Source organism: Otolemur garnettii, unplaced genomic scaffold (genome assembly GCF_000181295.1).
Source record: "Otolemur garnettii isolate 467f Iridium unplaced genomic scaffold, OtoGar3 scaffold00032, whole genome shotgun sequence".
In the NCBI taxonomy this organism is placed as follows: Eukaryota; Metazoa; Chordata; class Mammalia; order Primates; family Galagidae; genus Otolemur; species Otolemur garnettii.
Window position 1 is genome coordinate 1,440,985 of NW_003852427.1, and position 1,242 is coordinate 1,442,226.

The 1,242-nt window shown below is 35.1% G+C and overlaps 1 protein-coding gene across 1 annotated transcript in view; it reads right to left on the reverse strand.

Annotated features, from left to right (window-relative positions):
• The window catches only part of WDR82 (WD repeat domain 82), a 26,531-nt gene that overhangs the window by 14,950 nt on the left and 10,339 nt on the right, over nt 1–1,242 (reverse strand). Inside the window, exon 3 of the mRNA XM_003789369.3 lies at nt 134–200. Coding sequence (XP_003789417.1) covers nt 134–200 — 67 coding nt within the window. The remainder of the gene's footprint in view (nt 1–133; nt 201–1,242) is intronic.

The following is a 1,242-nucleotide window of genomic DNA, read 5'->3' on the forward strand; positions in this document are numbered from 1 at the left end:
GAAGAAAGAGAAATGCCAAACTGCAGGAGGAAGTAGCTTTAGTTCACTTATGAAACATCTCCACTCTTCTTTCTATTCTCTAGATAACTCATTTTTTTAATCCCTGAAGTTATCTATTATACTTGGATCTTACCTTTTGCTATGTCCAGGAAAGTATCTGATGTATTTGTTGTCGTGCAATGACAGGTAACGAATAGTATCTGTAAGAAGACAAGTAGGTATGATGATATTGAACTATTTAAAAGAATTTACTTTGCATTTTCAAATTGAAAGACAAGGTCAAAGAACCCACTGTATTCCATAACCCAAGCAAGGTGTGAATAAATAATGGTGAATAATTCCTCTCTACAGCTGAAGAGTGGTACATAAACTTCACACAAAGGTATTTTTAAGTTGAAAGAATAAAAAACAATGGCCAGGTATGGTGGCTGATGCCTGTAATCCTAGTACTCTGGGAGGACGAGACGGGTGGACTGCTTGAGCTCATGAGTTCAAGATCAGTCTGAGCAAAAGTGAGACCCCCTTCTCTACTAAAACTAGAAAAACTGAGGCAAGAGGATCACTTGAGCCCAAGTTGGAGACTGCTATGAGCTATGATGCCATAGCACTCTACCCAAGGTGATAGCTTGAGACTATCTCAAAAAAAAAAAAAAAAAAAAAAAAGAATAGAAAACAATGCTTGAAACTATTGTTTTATTACTGATCTTTGGATACTTGATACTTAAAATGCAGCCTGCCTCACAAATGTACTCTACAAAAAAAAAAAAAAAAAAATCCAAACTAATAGTTTTAGACATTGATCTAGGGCCCACAGAAAAATATTTGGCTGCTGATGACATAGGCTCAAAGAGGTAAGCAGACATGCCAAGCTGAACGTCACACTGAACCCTGGTCCAGAGTTTCTCCAACCCTGATTCATTTGAACATTCAAGTAGATGCACAATTTACACTGAAATAAATAAAAAATAAATAAAAAAGTAATAATGTTGATATTTGGGTTAAAAACACCTTAAGATATTTAAAACAATCAAACTCGTATACCAACAAGTTATAGATGTGAGATTTTGACAATATTAGAGAAAGGAATAATCATGGGGATTTGTGCTTGGAGAAAATAAACGCTTGCAAAAACTACATGATTACCTCTGAAAAAGTAAACCAACAAGATGCTAGTAGTTGGGAAATAAAGTGCCATAAAGAACAGGACTGAAAAGTAGTAATCTACTATGCCCCTATAAAGAA